This window comes from Engystomops pustulosus, unplaced genomic scaffold (genome assembly GCF_040894005.1).
Source record: "Engystomops pustulosus unplaced genomic scaffold, aEngPut4.maternal MAT_SCAFFOLD_93, whole genome shotgun sequence".
Classification (NCBI taxonomy): Eukaryota; Metazoa; Chordata; class Amphibia; order Anura; family Leptodactylidae; genus Engystomops; species Engystomops pustulosus.
Genome location: NW_027284979.1, coordinates 88,229 through 110,153, shown reverse-complemented (window position 1 = coordinate 110,153; position 21,925 = coordinate 88,229). Strand labels below are relative to the sequence as shown.

The 21,925-nt window shown below is 51.4% G+C and overlaps 1 protein-coding gene across 1 annotated transcript in view; it reads right to left on the bottom strand.

The window, feature by feature from the left end:
• Positions 1-21,925, bottom strand: part of ATP2B2 (ATPase plasma membrane Ca2+ transporting 2) — a 110,692-nt gene that overhangs the window by 28,900 nt on the left and 59,867 nt on the right. The window contains exons 15-19 of the mRNA XM_072131569.1: positions 21,229-21,335; positions 20,865-21,056; positions 20,563-20,776; positions 20,278-20,489; positions 17,220-17,327 (exon numbers count right to left, since the gene is read on the bottom strand). Of these exons, the coding sequence (XP_071987670.1) occupies positions 17,220-17,327; positions 20,278-20,489; positions 20,563-20,776; positions 20,865-21,056; positions 21,229-21,335 (833 nt within the window). The remainder of the gene's footprint in view (positions 1-17,219; positions 17,328-20,277; positions 20,490-20,562; positions 20,777-20,864; positions 21,057-21,228; positions 21,336-21,925) is intronic.

Below are 21,925 nucleotides of genomic sequence, written 5' to 3'. Positions count from 1 at the left end.
AGGAGAGGAGGTTCTACCATCACCATAGACAGGGGGCATCCTCTACACCTAGAGGAGAGGAGGTTCTACCATTACCATAGACAGGGGGCATCCTCTACACCTAGAGGAGAGGAGGTTCTACCATCACCATAGACAGGGGGCATCCTCTAAACCTAGAGGAGAGGTAGTTCTACCATCACCATAGACAGGGGGCATCCTCTACACCTAGAGGAGAGGAGGTTCTACCATCACCATAGACAGGGGGCATCCTCTACACCTAGAGGAGAGGAGGATCTACCATCACCATAGACAGGGGGCATCCTCTACACCTAGAGGAGAGGAGGTTCTACCATCACCATAGACAGGGGGCATCCTCTACACCTAGAGGAGAGGAGGCTCTACCATCACCATAGACAGGGGACATCCTCTACACCTAGAGGAGAGGAGGTACTACCATCACCATAGACAGGGAGCATCCTCTACACCTAGAGGAGAGGAGGTTCTACCATCACCATAGACAGGGGGCATCCTCTACACCTAGAGGAGAGGAGGTTCTACCATCACCATAGACAGGGACATCCTCTACACCTAGAGGAAAGGAGGTTCTACCATCACCATAGACAGGGGGCATCCTCTACACCTAGAGGAGAGGAGGTTCTACCATCACCATAGACATGGGGCATCCTCTACACCTAGAGAGGAGGAGGTTCTACCATCACCATAGACAGGGGGCATCCTCTACACCTAGAGGAGAGGAGGTTCTACCATCACCATAGACATGGGGCATCCTCTACACCTAGAGAGGAGGAGGTTCTACCATCACCATAGACAGGGGGCATCCTCTACACCTAGAGGAGAGGAGGTTCTAGCATCACCATAGACAGGGGGCATCCTCTACACCTAGAGGAGAGGAGGTTCTACCATCCACATAGACAGGGGGCATCCTCTACACCTAGAGGAGAGGAGGTTCTACCATCACCATAGACAGGGGGCATCCTCTTCACCTAGAGGAGAGGAGGTTCTACCATCACCATAGACAGGGGGCATCCTCTACACCTAGAGGAGAGGAGGTTCTACCATCACCATAGACATGGGGCATCCTCTACACCTAGAGGAGAGGAGGTTCTACCATCCACATAGACAGGGGGCATCCTCTACACCTAGAGGAGAGGAGGTTCTACCATCACCATAGACAGGGGGCATCCTCTACACCTAGAGAGGAGGTTCTACCATCATCATAGACAGGGGCATCCTCTACACCTGGAGGAGAGCAGGTTCTATCATCAGCATAGACAGGGGAAATCCTCTACACCTAGAGGAGAGGAGGTTCTACCATCACCATAGACAGGAGGCATCCTCTACACCTAGAGGAGAGGAGGTTCTACCATCACCATAGACAGGGGGCATCCTCTAAACCTAGAGGAGAGGTAGTTCTACCATCACCATAGACAGGGGGCATCCTCTACACCTAGAGGAGAGGAGGTTCTACCATCACCATAGACAGGGGGCATCCTCTACACCTAGAGGAGAGGAGGCTCTACCATCACCATAGACAGGGGACATCCTCTACACCTAGAGGAGAGGAGGTACTACCATCACCATAGACAGGGAGCATCCTCTACACCTAGAGGAGAGGAGGTTCTACCATCACCATAGACAGGGGGCATCCTCTACACCTAGAGGAGAGGAGGTTCTACCATCACCATAGACAGGGACATCCTCTACACCTAGAGGAAAGGAGGTTCTACCATCACCATAGACATGGGGCATCCTCTACACCTAGAGGAGAGGAGGTTCTACCATCACCATAGACATGGGGCATCCTCTACACCTAGAGAGGAGGAGGTTCTACCATCACCATAGACAGGGGGCATCCTCTACACCTAGAGGAGAGGAGGTTCTACCATCACCATAGACATGGGGCATCCTCTACACCTAGAGAGGAGGAGGTTCTACCATCACCATAGACAGGGGGCATCCTCTACACCTAGAGGAGAGGAGGTTCTAGCATCACCATAGACAGGGGGCATCCTCTACACCTAGAGGAGAGGAGGTTCTACCATCCACATAGACAGGGGGCATCCTCTACACCTAGAGGAGAGGAGGTTCTACCATCACCATAGACAGGGGGCATCCTCTACACCTAGAGAGGAGGTTCTACCATCATCATAGACAGGGGCATCCTCTACACCTGGAGGAGAGCAGGTTCTATCATCAGCATAGACAGGGGAAATCCTCTACACCTAGAGGAGAGGAGGTTCTACCATCACCATAGACAGGGGGGCATCCTCTACACCTAGAGGAGAGGAGGTTCTACCATCACCATAGACAGGGGGGCATCCTCTACACCTAGAGGAGAGGAGGTTCTACCATCACCATAGACAGGGGGCATCCTCTACACCTAAAGGAGAGGAGGTTCTACCATCACCATAGACATGGGGCATCCTCTACACCTAGAGAGGAGGAGGTTCTACCATCACCATAGACAGGGGGCATCCTCTACACCTAGAGGAGAGGAGGTTCTACCATCACCATAGACATGGGGCATCCTCTACACCTAGAGAGGAGGAGGTTCTACCATCACCATAGACAGGGGGCATCCTCTACACCTAGAGGAGAGGAGGTTCTAGCATCACCATAGACAGGGGGCATCCTCTACACCTAGAGGAGAGGAGGTTCTACCATCCACATAGACAGGGGGCATCCTCTACACATAGAGGAGAGGAGGTTCTACCATCACCATAGACAGGGGGCATCCTCTTCACCTAGAGGAGAGGAGGTTCTACCATCACCATAGACAGGGGGCATCCTCTACACCTAGAGGAGAGGAGGTTCTACCATCACCATAGACATGGGGCATCCTCTACACCTAGAGGAGAGGAGGTTCTACCATCACCATAGACAGGGGGCATCCTCTATACCTAGAGGAGAGGAGGTTCTACCATCACCATAGACAGGGGGGCATCCTCTACACCTAGAGGAGGTTCTACCATCACCATAGACAGGGGGCATCCTCTACACCTAGAGGAGAGGAGGTTCTACCATCACCATAGACAGGGGGCATCCTCTACACCTAGAGGAGAGGAGGTTCTACCATTACCATAGACAGGGGGCATCCTCTACACCTAGAGGAGAGGAGGTTCTACCATCACCATAGACAGGGGGCATCCTCTAAACCTAGAGGAGAGGTAGTTCTACCATCACCATAGACAGGGGGCATCCTCTACACCTAGAGGAGAGGAGGTTCTACCATCACCATAGACAGGGGGCATCCTCTACACCTAGAGTAGAGGAGGATCTACCATCACCATAGACAGGGGGCATCCTCTACACCTAGAGGAGAGGAGGTTCTACCATCACCATAGACAGGGGGGCATCCTCTACACCTAGAGGAGAGGAGGTTCTACCATCACCATAGACAGGGGGGCATCCTCTACACCTAGAGGAGAGGAGGTTCTACCATCACCATAGACAGGGGGCATCCTCTACACCTAGAGGAGAGGAGGTTCTACCATCACCATAGACAGGGGGCATCCTCTACACCTAGAGGAGAGGAGGCTCTACCATCACCATAGACAGGGGACATCCTCTACACCTAGAGGAGAGGAGGTACTACCATCACCATAGACAGGGAGCATCCTCTACACCTAGAGGAGAGGAGGTTCTACCATCACCATAGACAGGGGGCATCCTCTACACCTAGAGGAGAGGAGGTTCTACCATCACCATAGACAGGGACATCCTCTACACCTAGAGGAAAGGAGGTTCTACCATCACCATAGACAGGGGGCATCCTCTACACCTAGAGGAGAGGAGGTTCTACCATCACCATAGACATGGGGCATCCTCTACACCTAGAGAGGAGGAGGTTCTACCATCACCATAGACAGGGGGCATCCTCTACACCTAGAGGAGAGGAGGTTCTACCATCACCATAGACATGGGGCATCCTCTACACCTAGAGAGGAGGAGGTTCTACCATCACCATAGACAGGGGGCATCCTCTACACCTAGAGGAGAGGAGGTTCTAGCATCACCATAGACAGGGGGCATCCTCTACACCTAGAGGAGAGGAGGTTCTACCATCCACATAGACAGGGGGCATCCTCTACACCTAGAGGAGAGGAGGTTCTACCATCACCATAGACAGGGGGCATCCTCTTCACCTAGAGGAGAGGAGGTTCTACCATCACCATAGACAGGGGGCATCCTCTACACCTAGAGGAGAGGAGGTTCTACCATCACCATAGACATGGGGCATCCTCTACACCTAGGGGAGAGGAGGTTCTACCATCACCATAGACAGGGGGCATCCTCTATACCTAGAGGAGAGGAGGTTCTACCATCACCATAGACAGGGGGGCATCCTCTACACCTAGAGGAGGTTCTACCATCACCATAGACAGGGGGCATCCTCTACACCTAGAGGAGAGGAGGTTCTACCATCCCCATAGACAGGGGGCATCCTCTACACCTAGAGGAGAGGAGGTTCTACCATCACCATAGACAGGGGGCATCCTCTACACCTAGAGGAGAGGAGGTTCTACCATCACCATAGACAGGGGGCATCCTCTACACCTAGAGGAGAGGAGGTTCTACCATCACCATAGACAGGAGGCATCCTCTACACCTAGAGGAGAGGAGGTTCTACCATCACCATAGACAGGGGGCATCCTCTAAACCTAGAGGAGAGGTAGTTCTACCATCACCATAGACAGGGGGCATCCTCTACACCTAGAGGAGAGGAGGTTCTACCATCACCATAGACAGGGGGCATCCTCTACACCTAGAGGAGAGGAGGCTCTACCATCACCATAGACAGGGGACATCCTCTACACCTAGAGGAGAGGAGGTACTACCATCACCATAGACAGGGAGCATCCTCTACACCTAGAGGAGAGGAGGTTCTACCATCACCATAGACAGGGGGCATCCTCTACACCTAGAGGAGAGGAGGTTCTACCATCACCATAGACAGGGACATCCTCTACACCTAGAGGAAAGGAGGTTCTACCATCACCATAGACAGGGGGCATCCTCTACACCTAGAGGAGAGGAGGTTCTACCATCACCATAGACATGGGGCATCCTCTACACCTAGAGAGGAGGAGGTTCTACCATCACCATAGACAGGGGGCATCCTCTACACCTAGAGGAGAGGAGGTTCTACCATCACCATAGACATGGGGCATCCTCTACACCTAGAGAGGAGGAGGTTCTACCATCACCATAGACAGGGGGCATCCTCTACACCTAGAGGAGAGGAGGTTCTAGCATCACCATAGACAGGGGGCATCCTCTACACCTAGAGGAGAGGAGGTTCTACCATCCACATAGACAGGGGGCATCCTCTACACCTAGAGGAGAGGAGGTTCTACCATCACCATAGACAGGGGGCATCCTCTACACCTAGAGGAGAGGAGGTTCTACCATCACCATAGACAGGGGGCGTCCTCTACACCTAGAGGAGAGGAGGTTCTACCATCACCATAGACAGGGGGCATCCTCTTCACCTAGAGGAGAGGAGGTGCTACCATCACCATAGACAGGGGGCATCCTCTACACCTAGAGGAGAGGAGGTTCTACCATCACCATAGACATGGGGCATCCTCTACACCTAGGGGAGAGGAGGTTCTACCATCACCATAGACAGGGGGCATCCTCTATACCTAGAGGAGAGGAGGTTCTACCATCACCATAGACAGGGGGGCATCCTCTACACCTAGAGGAGGTTCTACCATCACCATAGACAGGGGGCATCCTCTACACCTAGAGGAGAGGAGGTTCTACCATCACCATAGACAGGGGGCATCCTCTACACCTAGAGGAGAGGAGGTTCTACCATCACCATAGACAGGAGGCATCCTCTACACCTAGAGGAGAGGAGGTTCTACCATCACCATAGACAGGGGGCATCCTCTAAACCTAGAGGAGAGGTAGTTCTACCATCACCATAGACAGGGGGCATCCTCTACACCTAGAGGAGAGGAGGTTCTACCATCACCATAGACAGGGGGCATCCTCTACACCTAGAGGAGAGGAGGCTCTACCATCACCATAGACAGGGGACATCCTCTACACCTAGAGGAGAGGAGGTACTACCATCACCATAGACAGGGAGCATCCTCTACACCTAGAGGAGAGGAGGTTCTACCATCACCATAGACAGGGGGCATCCTCTACACCTAGAGGAGAGGAGGTTCTACCATCACCATAGACAGGGACATCCTCTACACCTAGAGGAAAGGAGGTTCTACCATCACCATAGACAGGGGGCATCCTCTACACCTAGAGGAGAGGAGGTTCTACCATCACCATAGACATGGGGCATCCTCTACACCTAGAGAGGAGGAGGTTCTACCATCACCATAGACAGGGGGCATCCTCTACACCTAGAGGAGAGGAGGTTCTACCATCACCATAGACATGGGGCATCCTCTACACCTAGAGAGGAGGAGGTTCTACCATCACCATAGACAGGGGGCATCCTCTACACCTAGAGGAGAGGAGGTTCTACCATCCACATAGACAGGGGGCATCCTCTACACCTAGAGGAGAGGAGGTTCTACCATCATTATAGACAGGGGGCATCCTCTTCACCTAGAGGAGAGGAGGTTCTACCATCACCATAGACAGGGGGCATCCTCTACACCTAGAGGAGAGGAGGTTCTACCATCACCATAGACATGGGGCATCCTCTACACCTAGGGGAGAGGAGGTTCTACCATCACCATAGACAGGGGGCATCCTCTATACCTAGAGGAGAGGAGGTTCTACCATCACCATAGACAGGGGGGCATCCTCTACACCTAGAGGAGGTTCTACCATCACCATAGACAGGGGGCATCCTCTACACCTAGAGGAGAGGAGGTTCTACCATCACCATAGACAGGGGGCATCCTCTACACCTAGAGGAGAGGAGGTTCTACCATCACCATAGACAGGAGGCATCCTCTACACCTAGAGGAGAGGAGGTTCTACCATCACCATAGACAGGGGGCATCCTCTAAACCTAGAGGAGAGGTAGTTCTACCATCACCATAGACAGGGGGCATCCTCTACACCTAGAGGAGAGGAGGTTCTACCATCACCATAGACAGGGGGCGTCCTCTACACCTAGAGGAGAGGAGGTTCTACCATCACCATAGACAGGGGGCATCCTCTACACCTAGAGGAGAGGAGGTTCTACCATCACCATAGACAGGGGGCACCCTCTACACCTAGAGGAGAGGAGGTTCTACCATCACCATTGACAGGAGGCATCCTCTACACTTAGAGGAGAGGAGGTTCTACCATCACCATAGACAGGGGGCATTCTCTACACCTAGAGGAGAGGAGGTTCTACCATCACCATAGACAGGGGCATCCTCTACACCTAGAGGAGAGGAGGTTCTACCATCACTATAGACAGGGGGCATCCTATACACCTAGAGGAGAGGAGGTTCTACCATCACCATAGACAGGGGGCATGCTCTACACCTAGAGGAGAGGAGGTTCTACCATCACCATAGACAGGGCGCATCCTCTACACCTAGAGGAGAGGAGGGTCTACCATCACCATAGACAGGGGGCATCCTCTACACCTGGAGGAGAGGAGGGTCTACCATCACCACAGACAGGGGGCATCCTCTACACCTAGAGGAGAGGAGGTTCTACCATCACCATAGACAGGGGACATCCTCTACACCTAGAGGAGAGGAGGTTCTACCATCACCATAGACAGGAGGCATCCTCTACACCTAGAGGAGAGGAGGATCTACCATCACCATAGTCAGGGGGCATCCTCTACACCTAGAGGAGAGGAGGTTCTACCATCACCATAGACAGGGGGCATCCTCTACACCTAGAGGAGAGGAGGTTCTACCATCACCATAGACAGGAGGCATCTGCTTCACCTAGAGGAGAGGAGGCTCTACCATCACCATAGACAGGGGCATGCTCTACACCTAGAGGTGAGGAGGTTCTACCATCACCATAGACAGGGGGCATCCTCTACACCTAGAGGAAAGGAGGTTCTACCATCACCATAGACAGGGGGCATCCTCTACACCTAGAGGAGAGGAGGTTCTACCATCACCATAGACAGGGGGCATCCTCTACACCTAGAGGAGAGGAGGTCCTACCATCACCATAGACAGGGGGCATCCTCTACACCTAGAGGAGAGGGGGTTCTACCATCACCATAGACATGGGGCATCCTCTACACCTAGAGGAGAGGAGGTTCTACCATCACCATAGACAGGGGGCATCCTCTACACCTAGAGGAGAGGAGGTATAGACAGGGGGCATCACCATAGACAGGGGGCATCCTCTACACCAAGAAGAGAGAAGGTTCTACCATCACCATAGACAGGGGCATCCTCTATACCTAGAGGAGAGGTGGTTCTACCATCACCATAGACAGGAGGCATCCTCTACACCTAGAGGAGAGGTGGTTCTACCATCACCATAGACAGGGGACATCCTCTACACCTAGAGGAGAGGAGGTTCTACCAACACCATAGACAGGGGACATCCTCTACACCTAGAGAAGAGGAGGTTCTACAATCACCACAGACAGGGGGCATCCTCTACACCTAGAGGAGAGGAGGTTCTACCATCACCATAGACAGGGGGCATCCTCTACACCTAGAGGAGAGGAGGTTCTACCATCACCATAGACAGGGGGCATCCTCTACACCTAGAGGAGAGGAGGTTCTACCATCACCATAGACAGGGGGCATCCTCTACACCTAGAGGAGAGGAGGTTCTACCATCACCATAGACAGGAGGCATCCTGTACACCTAGAGGAGAGGAGGTTCTACCATCACCATAGACAGGGGACATCCTCTACACCTAGAGGAGAGGAGGTTCTACCATCACCATAGACAGGGGGCATCCTCTACACCTAGAGGAGAGGAGGATCTACCATCACCATAGACAGGGGGCATCCTCTACACCTAGAGGAGAGGAGGATCTACCATCACCATAGACAGGGGGCATCCTCTACACCTAGAGGAGAGGAGGTTCTACCATCACCATAGACAGGGGGATCCTCTACACCTAGAGGAGAGGAGGGTCTACCATCACCATAGACAGGAGGCATCCTCTACACCTAGAGGAGAGGAGGTTCTACCATCAACATAGACAGGGGGCATCCACTACACCTAGAGGAGAGGAGGTTCTACCATCACCATAGACAGGGGGCATCCTCTACACCTAGAGGAGAGGAGGATCTACCATCACCATAGACAGGGGGCATCCTCTACACCTAGAGGAGAGGAGGATCTACCATCACCATAGACAGGGGGCATCCTCTACACCTAGAGGAGAGGAGGTTCTACCATCACCATAGACAGGGGGCATCCTCTACACCTAGAGGAGAGGAGGATCTACCATCACCATAGACAGTGGGCATTCTCTACACCTAGAGGAGAGGAGGTTCTACCATCACCATAGACAGGGGCATCCTCTACACCTAGAGGAGAGGAGGTTCTACCATCACCATAGACAGGGGACATCCTCTACACCTAGAGAAGAGGAGGTTCTACCATCACCATAGACAGGGGGCATCCTCTACACCTAGAGGAGAGGAGGTTCTACCATCACCATAGACAGGGGGCATCCTCTACACCTAGAGGAGAGGAGGTTCTACCATCACCATAGACAGGGGGCATCCTCTACACCTAGAGGAGAGGGGGTTCTACCATGACCATAGACAGGGGGCATCCTCTGCACCTAGAGAAGAGGAGGTTCTACCATCACCATAGACAGGAGGCATCCTCTACACCTAGAGGAGAGGAGGTTCTACCATCACCATAGACAGGGGGATCCTCTACACCTAGAGGAGAGGAGGGTCTACCATCACCATAGACAGGAGGCATCCTCTACACCTAGAGGAGAGGAGGTTCTACCATCACCATAGACAGGGGGCATCCTCTACACCCACATCAATCCTGTGGCATACAAGCTGCGCCTTCCTCCCACCATGCACATCCTGAGCTCCTTCCATGTCTCCCTCCTGAAGCCAGTTTTCTTGAACCGCTTCTCCCGACAGGTACCTCCTCCTGCTCCTGAGGCTGATGTTTATGAGGTAAAGGGGTTCTGGATATGAAGTTGGTCTTAGGAAAGTGGTTCTTTCTTGTCAATTGGAAGGGGTTTGATGTGGAGGAGAGTTCCTGGGAAACTAAGGAGAATATTCTGGACCATGAGTTACTGCAGAGATTTCTCCAGCCCAAGAAGATACTGTCACGGGTGCTCCCGCGACCCATATCTCGGACACGAGCTCACACACGCCCCTCTGTACTCGTAGGCACGGCACCCGCACCTCTTACCTTTCCCTGCTCCTGTTCCCGTTCCTCCGGCCGTACTTGCGCCTCCGTCTCCTTGGGCGAGCATGCGCTGGCTCAGAAGGTTTGAAGGGTCCAGTACCCATTGAGCCTGACATGGATCCTAGTAAAATTAAAGCTGTTGTGGATTGGCCTACTCCAAAAATTGTAAAAGATATCCAGCGGTTTGTTGGCTTTGCAGATTTCTACATGAAATTCATAAAGGACTTTTCTAAAGTAAGTTTTCCAATCACTTCACTCTCTCAGCATTTTTGTGGTCCTAAGAGGCACAGGAGGCTTTTGCCTCCATACTAGTCCATCAAACCCCAAATTACTATTTGTTGTGGAGGGCGATGCCTCAGACTGTGGGAGATGTTCTGTCTGAACGAGTCGGTGACAAGATGCAACTTCATCCATGAACCTTTCTTTCCCAGACCAAGTCATCTGCAGAAAGGAACTACGACATCGGAGATAGAGAACTGGTGGCCAGTGAAATTGTCTTCTCTGAATGGAAGGTGCAAATCATCCTGTAGAGGAATTAGAGTTTATCCGTAGCGCCAGGAGACAAACCCGGGGGCCTTATTCTTCTCTAGATTGAATTTCATTATTTCTTATCCACCAGGTTGGCTAAGGAGGGGTCTAGGACTGAGACAACCATCTGACCCTCCAGAAATGTTGTAGGAATACTTGACCCCAAAGAGCTTTTAACAAGTATTGCTACCAAAGGCTCATTTCTCATTCTTGTGGATCTTCCATCCTTGTTGTTGTGACCCCCACTGCCAAACCAACAGCAGAATTACAGATTAACTCCTTAGTGACGCGGCCTGAGGAGCCTCCAGTGACCGGGCATTTTTAGCAAATTTTTGTGTGCGCCGTTTTTTTTGCTACCTTACAATCTTTTGCCGTGTTTTTTCGGCCCACATTTTTTCATTTTTATTTTTATTTTGGGTTAAACAAGGAAAAAATGTGGGTTTTTTGTAATTTATTGTATTTTTCTTTTAATTTTCCAATTAACTCAAAATGAACATTGTTAATGAATTCCCTATTTTGTTTCGGTTGTTGTAAGGGATAGTATGTGGAGTCTCGGGCAGACGGGGCGACCACCGCGATGCTTTTTGTAGTGAAGCGGGGAATTTATTTTTGTCACTTTTTTTTTTTACTTTATTTTTTTTCTATTACAAGTTTTCCCCTGTAACCAGAGCATCGGCTACAGGGGAAATGGGGATTGTGATCAGAGCCGGACTGGGTCTCATTCAGCGCAATGCAGTGAGGAGCGGAGAAGGGAGAAGACGTAACAAACCGGATCTCCCTTCTTCCTAGGGTCACCGGGTGTCAGACCGGGTCCTGCGCCCACGGCTAGCACAGGAGCAGCCGAAAACTGCACCAACGACTAAAGACACCGCTGCAGACTCCGGACCTGCCCCTAGACGTCAGTCGAATAGAGTTAAGCAGATATTTAGGCTGCACAGTGTTCCTGACAATGTGATTTCAGACAGAGGTGTTCAATTCACATCAAGATTTTGGAAAAATTTCTGTACAGCATGAAACTGTAATAGAAATGCTACAAGAAGCTCAAGAAAACTAGAAAAAGGCGGCAGCTGAACATTGAAAGACTCCTCCTACCTTAAGAGTTGGTGATAAGGTTTGATTATCTACTGTATTTCCAAATTTCTGCTCAAGTTACCCAAGTTACACAAAAGTCTGTGTTATTGGTCAAAGCATTCAATGAAACTCCTGTCAAGGAAGAAATCAACCACCTCCTGTACCAGTAAAGGTTCAAATTCTGGAGTGTAGAACTGCAGTATCTAGTACAATGGAAGGCTTATGCTCCAGAAGAGAATTCTTGGGAACCAGAAAATAACAAAAGCTTTTTATCAGAGAAAATGTCCAGAGGCCATTCTGAAAGGAGGAGACTACTATCAGGACTTGAACCAGCAGACTCTGCTGTCTGAGGCTGCAGCTCTACCAACTGAGCTATGCAGCTCTCTGGACAGCTCCAGTGCTGATCCTTGGCCTAGTCCTTGCTCTTCCAGTTCCTACTTCCTGTTTCCTGGCTTTGCTCCGCCCCTTCCTTGATTGAACTTCCTATTTAAACCCAGTCTTGCTTACACTTCCTTGCAAGATTATTGTGCTCCCAGCCTGTAGTCTACCATGACCTGACCTCTGGCCTCACTGACTACAATTTCTGCCTGCAATATCTCAAGTAAGTAGTTACAACACTAAGGGGGACGTGTATCATAGGTTTGTTTTTCTTTGGTGTATAATTGAGACATTAGAAAGGTCTTTTTTGTACCTTATGTATGATCATGTCTTATTTTCTTGTGATTCAGTTTTTCCTGTCCTGGCAGGCGCAAATTTTGGCTTCTCACCCGATTCATACACCCCTGGTCCGGAGCAACACACATCCCCCACATTAGGTCCGCTGAGGGAAAGGACACACACAACGTGGAATTTGGCACGTACTGGGGCACATTTGCTTACCCGGCCCAACGTGATCCGTTGCGTTGTCCGATGTGGATGAAGTCTGCCTCTATTCAACAAGATTGTGCGTCCGATATCCTGCATGTGTCGCTTCCCCGCTCAGGTCCCTGGAGTTCACCTTCTTCTTCCCGGTGCATGTAAATGCAATGTCTGTGTATAATCCGCTGTGCAGGGAGTCACTAAGATCCTGCGCCCGATATCCTGCATGTGTCGCTTCCGCGCTCAGATCCCCGGAGTTCACCTTCTTCTTCCTGGTGCATGTAAGTGCATTGTCCGTGTATAATGCTCTGTTCAGGGAGTCACTAAGATCCTGCGCCCGATATCCTGCATGTGTCGCTTCCCCGCTCAGGTCCCTGGAGTTCACGTTCTTCTTCCTGGTGCGTGTAAGTGCATTGTCCGTGTATAATGTGCTGTGCGGGGAGTCACTAAGATCGTGCGCCGGATATCCTGCATGTGTCTCTTCCCCGCTCAGGTCCCAGGAGTTCACCTTCTTCTTCCCGATGCATGTAAGTGCATTGTCCGTGTATAATGCGCTGTGCGGGGAGTCACTAAGATCCTGCGCCCGATATCCTGCATGTGTCGCTTCCCCACTCAGGTCCCTGGAGTTCACCTTCTTCTTCCTGGTGTATGTAAGTGCATTGTCCGTGTATGATGCGCAGTGCGGGGAGTCACTAAGATCGTGCCCCCCGATATCCTGCATGTGTCGCTTCCCCGCTCAGGTCCCTGGAGTTCACCTTCTTCTTCCTGGTGCATGTAAGTGCATTGTCCGTGTATAATGCGCTGTGCGGGGAGTCGCTAAGATCCTGTGCCCCGATATCCTGCATGTGTCACTTCCCCGCTCAGGTCCCTGGAGTTCACCTTCTTCTTCCTGGTGCATGTAAGTGCATTGTCCGTGTATAATGCGCTGTGCGGGGAGTCACTAAGATCCTGTGCCCGATATCCTGCATGTGTCGCTTCCCCGCTCAGGTCCCTGGAGTTCACTTTCTTCTTCCTGGTGCATGTAAGTGCATTGTCCGTGGCAGGGGTGCCCCCTCTGATCGTGATGGAACGCTTGGCCACGGCTATTAGAAACAACCGCAGCATACATGGCATTCAAGTGGGCCAGCGCCAATATAAGATGCAGACGACCTTATGCTTTATGTATTTCAACCAAGAATCTCACTTCTGTCCCTCCTTAAGGAATTAGAGAGATACGGCCAATGGAGCAACTACAAAATGAACTTCAACAAGTCTGAGGCGTTAAACGTATCACTACCACCTAATGACATGCAGTTTGTCAAAGATAATTTCCCCGTTTGCTGGCGCCATACGTCAAATGCCTGTAGACCTCTCAAAATTGTACGCCCTTAATTATTTGCCATTACTATGTTAAGGGATCTAACCGGGTACAACAGAAAACAACTGTCCTGGTTCTGCCGAATTAATGTGATAAAAATGGACATCCTACCTCGCTTTCTCTACATCTTCCAAGGAACCCGGATTACACCCCCCCCCCATCCTCACTCTTCAAATCAATTTAATCAGCGCTCTTACGATTCATCTGGGGTACAGCTCGCCCCCAGGTTGGATGGCAGTTCCTGATTAGGTCAAAATCAGGAGGAGGTGTAGGACTTCACGATTTTAAGCTTTACCACCAGGCATCCATCTTAGTACGACTGTTAGATTGGCACAATCACTTACCAACTAAGCAATGAGTACGCCTAGAACAATATAGCTCCCCTATTCTTCTGTGGGTGTCCTCCCGATGCATAGAGGTCGAGCCTCAGATGTTGTTCCTAGCCCAAACCTTGAAGCTATGGAGGTCCCTTATCAGGCGTAGGGTCCTCTCCCGTCCATTTAGCCCCCTCACGCCTTTATTTCACAACCCAGATTTCCAACCGGCGTTCTCAAAAACCTTGTTTCTGTGACATTCAAGCCATGAAAACCTCCACATGCACAACATTCTTGGGGAGGCCCCGATTCTGCCACACCAAGAACTATTAGGTCTAGTAACCTCCTCAAACGGCGGCCTGGCCGCCACACAAAGCACGCCGGCCAGGGATCCACACAAAGCACGCCGGCCAGGGAGCCACACAAAGCACGCCGGCCAGGGAGCCACACAAAGCACGCCGGCCAGGGAGCCACACAAAGCACGCCGGCCAGGGAGCCACACAAAGCACGCCGGCCAGGGAGCCACACAAAGCACGCCGGCCAGGGAGCCACACAAAGCACGCCGGCCAGGGAGCCACACAAAGCACGCCGGCCAGGCCGACACACAAAGCACGCCGGCCAGGCCACCATACAAAGCACGCCGGCCAGGCCACCATACAAAGCACGCCGGCCAGGGAGCGACAGAAAGCACGCCGGCCAGGGAGCGACAGAAAGCACGCCGGCCAGGGAGCGACAGAAAGCACGCCGGCCAGGGAGCGACAGAAAGCACGCCGGCCAGGGAGCGACAGAAAGCACGCCGGCCAGGGAGCGACAGAAAGCACGCCGGCCAGGCCGCCACACAAAGCACGCCGGCCAGGGAGCCACACAAAGCACGCCGGCCAGGGAGCCACACAAAGCACGCCGGCCAGGGAGCCACACAAAGCACGCCGGCCAGGCCGACACACAAAGCACGCCGGCCAGGCCGACACACAAAGCACGCCGGCCAGGACACCATACAAAGCACGCCGGCCAGGGAGCGACACAAAGCACGCCGGCCAGGGAGCGACACAAAGCACGCCAGCCAGGGAGCGACACAAAGCACGCCGGCCAGGCCGACACACAAAGCACGCCGGCCAGGGAGCCACACAAAGCACGCCGGCCAGGGAGCCACACAAAGCACGCCGGCCAGGGAGCCACACAAAGCACGCCGGCCAGGGAGCGACACAAAGCACGCCGGCCAGGCCGACACACAAAGCACGCCGGGCATCTGAATGTCTATGACAACTGGGGTGTCTGCGTTATTTTATGCCTCCTCTCACTTCTAGGATGTTATGAGGCTTAGAAATTTAGGTGCGATTTTTCACATTTTCATGAAAATCGGCAAGATGCACATTTTGAGGGACAACTTGGCTTTCAGTGAATTTTAGAGGCCTAAATAATAATAAAACCCTCTAAACTTCACACCATTACAGCAATCTGGACGTGCAATTTAGAAACTAATTGGAAAATTACATTCCATTAGGCCAAAAATGACACTTTCACAATGACAGAAATGATACGGAGTGCCGATCCCCCGCATGTGGTGGTGCCGGGTGTCCGGCATGTGATTATATGGGGGGAGATACAATGTACACATCATTTATTCAGGAGATTCTATTAACTATTTCCAGGGGGAAACAAACAAAATCAGTCATTTTTATTTTGGAAGTTTTTCTTTTCTTTGCTTAATTTTACTGAGAGAAAACAAATATTGGAGAAAATCCCATTTTTTTTTTTTTCTGGGCAGAACTTTGATTTGTTGATCTGGTTGAGGGCTGATTTTTTTTGTGAAAAGGTTTGTACTTTTCAGTCGTAACATTTTTTTTGGGAGGGTGTTTGATGAAAAATTCTATATCCGGGCAGTTATTTTTCACTGTGTGGGTTTAATTTTTCTTTGGATTCATTGTACAGATTGATACGGACGCGGTGACACCAAAAATGTATTTATTTTATACTTTATTTGGTTTTTCTATGTAACTGCCATATAGAGGCCGGTTTTTATTTGTTGTTAAGTTTGGTTTGAGCAGGTGTCTGGCGATTGCTTGTTCTTGCCCTTACACATGTAATGCTGGGTATAATGTCAGGACCGGCAGCCTTGGGACACGCGCTGGACCCCAGGGCTGCAGGAGTATGGATCGGAAGGTGAGATCATTGGGGAGTCCGATCCAGGACTCATACACCTACACTCTGTGGTCATGTGTAAGGGGTTAAACACCCAGGAGTCTTTTCTGCTCCCAGGTGTTGGTGCCGGGTCTGGTCTGTGATGCCACCAGCGGGTCGCGATGTTCTGTAATATTCTCAGAAGGACCTCCCTTAGTGGCCGCCAAAGGTTAAAGACCTTTCTTTGCATAACTTCTCGGATTCTTTGTGTATAAGATCTGTCAGACCTGATGAAGGGCCTGTGGCGCCCCCGAGCTTGGAACATCTATTAAATGGCAGCACAATCAAAGAGCAACAGGAATTTCTACAATCGTGACCTCAACAATGAACCTGCACCCAGGGAAACCGAACAAGGATTTCCATCACCTCCAGGGGGAGTGGCCCTGGCATGGTGGGGAGTTGGCCTGTCGTGGCTGGGGGTGGGTCGGGGTTGGCCCTGGCACGGCGGGGTGGGGAGTTGTCCCTGGCGCAGTGGGGGATGGTGCTGGCGCGGCATGGGGAGTGGCCCTGGCATGGTGGGGGTTGGCCCTGGCGCAGCGTGGCGGGCGGTGGCCCTGGTGTGGCGGGGGGTGGTCCTGGCGTGGCATGGGGAGTGGCCTTGATGCGATTGTGACAACACTTACCTGCCCCCACACTAGTTCCCCGATGCCCAGGAATATGCACCACATCCACTGGTCGAGCTGTAGTGGGGCGCAGCTGAACGGTTTCCCACCAAACTGCACAATCACAATCTGCAGGAGCGAAGCGACATCATTACACATGGGCGGAGCCACCTGAGCACTATTCACACCTGATAGGTAACAGCTGCCCCCCCCTCCCCCCGCGCTGCTTACGCCCCCTACAGGTGCCTCTGCTTCAGGCTGTGTTCACATGATGGGTCTGCAGTTTTGGGGTTTGCCCAATGTATTTCTACTTCAAGCACAAAGGGGCGGAGCTTCTCCCGATTGCGTTTGGGAACCAGCGCCACGTATTTACATGATCCATGTGTCTCAGTGTAAATGTGATAACTCCTCAGCAATGGCCGGAGCGATCCAAGCGCAACCACAGGGAGGAACAGAGCGCGGCTCAGAGAGGAGGCGCCGGACATTGCAGGTGCCTCACACCGTGCGTAGCTGGTATTTACTACAGGGGGCGCTCACATGGGGTCTATACTGTAAGAGGGGTGACACTATGGGGTCTATACTGTAAGAGGGGGTCACACTATGGGGTCTATACTGTAAGAGGGGGTCACACTATGGAGTGTATACTGTAAGAGGGGGTCACACTATGGAGTGTATACTGTAAGAGGGGGTCACACTATGGAGTCTATACTGTAAGAGGGGTGACACTATGGAGTCTATACTGTAAGAGGGGTGACACTATGGGGTCTATACTGTAAGAGGGGGTCACACTATGGAGTGTATACTGTAAGAGGGGGTCACACTATGGAGTGTATACTGTAAGAGGGGTGACACTATGGAGTCTATACTGTAAGAGGGGGTCACACTATGGAGTCTATACTGTAAGAGGGGTGACACTATGGGGTCTATACTGTAAGAGGGGGTCACACTATGGAGTCTATACTGTAAGAGGGGTCACACTATGGGGTCTATACTGTAAGATGGGGTCACACTATGGGGTCTATACTGTAAGAGGGGGTCACACTATGGGGTCTATACTGTAAGAGGGGGTCACACTATGGGGTCTATACTGTAAGAGGGGGTCACACTATGGGGTCTATACTGTAAGAGGGGGTCACACTATGGGGTCTATACTGTAAGAGGGGTCACACTATGGGGTCTATACTATAAGAGGGGTGACACTATGGAGTGTATACTATAAGAGGGGGTCACACTATGGAGTGTATACTATAAGAGGGGTGACACTATGGAGTGTATACTATAAGAGGGGTGACACTATGGAGTCTATACTGTAAGAGGGGGGTCACACTATGGAGTGTATACTGTAAGAGGGGGGTCACACTATGGAGTCTATACTGTAAGAGGGGTCACACTATGGGATCTATACTTTAAGAGGGGTCACACTATGGAGTGTATACTATAAGAGGGGGTCACACTATGGAGTGTATACTATAAGAGGGGGTCACACTATGGAGTGTATACTTTAAGAGGGGTCACACTATGGAGTGTATACTATAAGAGGGGGTCACACTATGGAGTGTATACTATAAGAGGGGTGACACTATGGGATCTATACTGTAAGAGGGGGTGACACTATGGAGTCTATACTGTAAGAGGGGGTCACACTATGGGGTCTATACTGTAAGAGGGGGTCACACTATGGGGTCTATACTGTAAGAGGGGTGACACTATGGGGTCTATACTGTAAGAGGGGGTCACACTATGGAGTGTATACTGTAAGAGGGGGTCACACTATGGAGTGTATACTGTAAGAGGGGTGACACTATGGAGTGTATACTGTAAGAGGGGGTCACACTATGGAGTCTATACTGTAAGAGGGGTGACACTATGGGGTCTATACTGTAAGAGGGGGTGACACTATGGAGTCTATACTGTAAGAGGGGTCACACTATGGGGTCTATACTGTAAGATGGGGTCACACTATGGGGTCTATACTGTAAGAGGGGGTCACACTATGGGGTCTATACTGTAAGAGGGGGTCACACTATGGGGTCTATACTGTAAGAGGGGGTCACACTATGGGGTCTATACTGTAAGAGGGGGTCACACTATGGGGTCTATACTGTAAGAGGGGTCACACTATGGGGTCTATACTATAAGAGGGGTGACACTATGGAGTGTATACTATAAGAGGGGGTCACACTATGGAGTGTATACTATAAGAGGGGTGACACTATGGAGTGTATACTATAAGAGGGGTGACACTATGGGATCTATACTGTAAGAGGGGGGTCACACTATGGAGTGTATACTGTAAGAGGGGGGTCACACTATGGAGTCTATACTGTAAGAGGGGTCACACTATGGGATCTATACTTTAAGAGGGGTCACACTATGGAGTGTATACTATAAGAGGGGGTCACACTATGGAGTGTATACTATAAGAGGGGGTGACACTATGGAGTGTATACTTTAAGAGGGGTCACACTATGGAGTGTATACTATAAGAGGGGGTCACACTATGGAGTGTATACTATAAGAGGGGTGACACTATGGAGTGTATACTATAAGAGGGGTGACACTATGGGATCTATACTGTAAGAGGGGGGTCACACTATGGAGTGTATACTGTAAGAGGGGGGTCACACTATGGAGTCTATACTGTAAGAGGGGTCACACTATGGGATCTATACTTTAAGAGGGGTCACACTATGGAGTGTATACTATAAGAGGGGGTCACACTATGGAGTGTATACTATAAGAGGGGGTGACACTATGGAGTGTATACTATAAGAGGGGTGACACTATGGAGTGTATACTATAAGAGGGGGTGACACTATGGAGTGTATACTATAAGAGGGGGTCACACTATGGAGTGTATACTGTAAGAGGGGGTCACACTATGGAGTGTATACTGTAAGAGGGGGTCACACTATGGAGTGTATACTGTAAGAGGGGGTCACACTATGGAGTCTATACTGTAAGAGGAGTCACACTATGGGGTCTATTCTGTAAGAGGGGGTCACACTATGGAGTCTATACTATAAGAAGGTTGAATACTATTGGGCAGTGGACGATGACATTTGTATTGGATATTTACCTGGATTGCGAAGGTACCGAGTACAATTATACAGAAAATGGGATTCCTAAATATTCCGTCAAATACATTGCGCTCTCCATGGATCTTCCGAGCATTGATCTCGTTGAACAGCTGCATCATGACAAACGTGTTGAAGATGATGGTATAATGTTCTGATGGAGGAGAATGAAGCGGGGCGTTGCGTCCACTGTCTATGTTAAAGATTTCCTCTCCTGCAAGGACACAAATCCCAGGATTACACACGTGTCCTGCACAACACCCAAAGGAAAGGCTCCTAACACCTACCAACAAACAGGAGCGTGAAGATGAGAGTCAGCTGGTAGACGCCATGACCCAGGATGTTCTTCATCATTGTCCGGGAAATCAGAGGCTTGTTCCTTCCATAAGGTTTCCGAAGTAGAAGAGATTCTGTCGGGGGCTCAGTTGCCAGGGCAAGAGATGCAAACGTGTCCATGATGAGGTTCACCCACAACATCTGAACAGCTTTCAGGGGTGAGTCCTAGCGGAGGAATGAAGAGAGATGGATGGATCTCCAGCCAAAGCCCAAGGTCCTCCCCAGGAGACGGACTGACTACAATTGTCCTCACCTGAGTAATGCAGGCTCCTGTGAAGGCCACGATTACCGCCACCACGTTCACAGTCAGCTGAAACTGCAGAAACTTGGAGATGCTGTCGTAGACATTGCGGCCCCACATTACGGCCTTGACGATACTGCTGAAGTTGTCGTCCGTCAGGATGATGTCAGATGCCTCCTTAGCCACGTCTGTGCCTGCTATTCCCTACAAAAGAACAAGAATTGGCGACAGATAAGAGGTGGTGTGTCCTATCGGTCAGCTTCTCGCACATTCTCTTCCGATGTGCCTTGTTGGCTCATGTAAAGGCGTCATCCTAACTCTGAACCACATTATTAATCTCCTCATCCATAGGGCACCAACCAGCATGGAAACCTACCATGGCAAAGCCAACATCGGCTTTCTTCAGTGCCGGACCATCATTGGTTCCATCCCCAGTGACTGCTACTACTTGTCTCTGCTCCACCTGTGTGCTGTCGATAATACCTGCAAATAATCACAAACATCTTATACAGGTATCCATGTCCTTATAAAGAGCGATCCGAGCAGCTCATGTACTGATACCAGTGTCTGTATGTTATGGGCTGTTACGCTGCTATCCTCCCCTGCCTGACACTGCCCTGGCCGCGTCTCCTGCCTGACACTGCCCTGCCCTGGCTGCGTCGCCTGCCTGACACTGCCCTGGCCGCGTCGCCTGCCTGACACTGCCCTGCCCTGGCCGCGTCGCCTGCCTGACACTGCCCTGCCCTGGCCGCGTCGCCTGCCTGACACTGCCCTGGCCGCGTCGCCTGCCTGGCCCTGCCCTGCCCTGGCCGCGTCGCCTGCCTGACACTGCCCTGCCCTGGCCGCGTCGCCTGCCTGACACTGCCCAGCCCTGGCCGCGTCGCCTGCCTGACACTGCCCTGCCCTGGCCGCGTCGCCTGCCTGACACTGCCCTGCCCTGGCAGCGTCGCCTGGCTGCGCTGATTTCTCTTCCATAGAGTTGTTTACAGACTGTACACATCATGTAACTGTTTCACTGCTGGTTTCTGTATGTTCTGTACTCGTCTCCCCTGATCCTCTCCTGTTCCTGACTC